At 36.0% G+C, this 603-nt stretch overlaps 1 protein-coding gene across 1 annotated transcript in view; it reads right to left on the bottom strand.

Moving 5' to 3' along the window:
- Nucleotides 1-603, bottom strand: part of hlcs (holocarboxylase synthetase (biotin-(proprionyl-CoA-carboxylase (ATP-hydrolysing)) ligase)) — a gene marked incomplete at its 5' end in the record, with an annotated part of 94,273 nt that overhangs the window by 25,543 nt on the left and 68,127 nt on the right. Inside the window, 1 exon segment of the mRNA XM_020620611.1 lies at nt 121-189. Within this exon segment, the coding sequence (XP_020476267.1) occupies nt 121-189 (69 nt within the window).

The following is a 603-nucleotide window of genomic DNA, read 5'->3' as shown; positions in this document are numbered from 1 at the left end:
AAAAAAAAAAAAAGAAAAACTGACAAATGAGTTGAATAAAAATAAAAAGTGAACTCAGCTTTTGTTTGAAGGCATGTGTCAGTGCTGTGAATGCTGGTTTGCAATGTGCTGAAGCACTAACCTCTTCCTTGGCTTTGTTGAGCAGCTACTGCTATCAAACCCACATCTTTTGGTAAGCGCAAATTCATCCTAAAGGGAGACAACAATGATGAATGCAGAGATGTTAAAACACATGTCAGTGTACCTGATAAGGACAACTAGTTAAAATAATATTAAATACAACTTTTACTTTATTCTTAGGTTTACTGTTATCCTTGCTGACAAAATTCAGTTACTACTACTACTTTGAGTTGAGTGCCAACACTAAGTCTCACCAGGAGCTATGAAGATTGTTGCAGTGGCTTCTCTGAAAAAGCTGTGGTGCAGTTATCAAAACTTTTTATTTCTACTGTGCAATCCATTTGAATCACGTTTAACAACTGTAAGCATTCTGGCTGCTTAGCGACATCATAGATAATCATTATCATCTCTTGTAGATTTTGTGCAGTGCTTTATTTTGCTAAGGCAAGAAGTTGTTGAGCATTTGTTTACAAGTCAGCAGGA

Source organism: Monopterus albus, unplaced genomic scaffold (assembly GCF_001952655.1).
Source record: "Monopterus albus unplaced genomic scaffold, M_albus_1.0 scaffold243.1, whole genome shotgun sequence".
NCBI lineage: Eukaryota > Metazoa > Chordata > Actinopteri > Synbranchiformes > Synbranchidae > Monopterus > Monopterus albus.
This window is presented reverse-complemented; position numbering and strand designations above follow the sequence as displayed.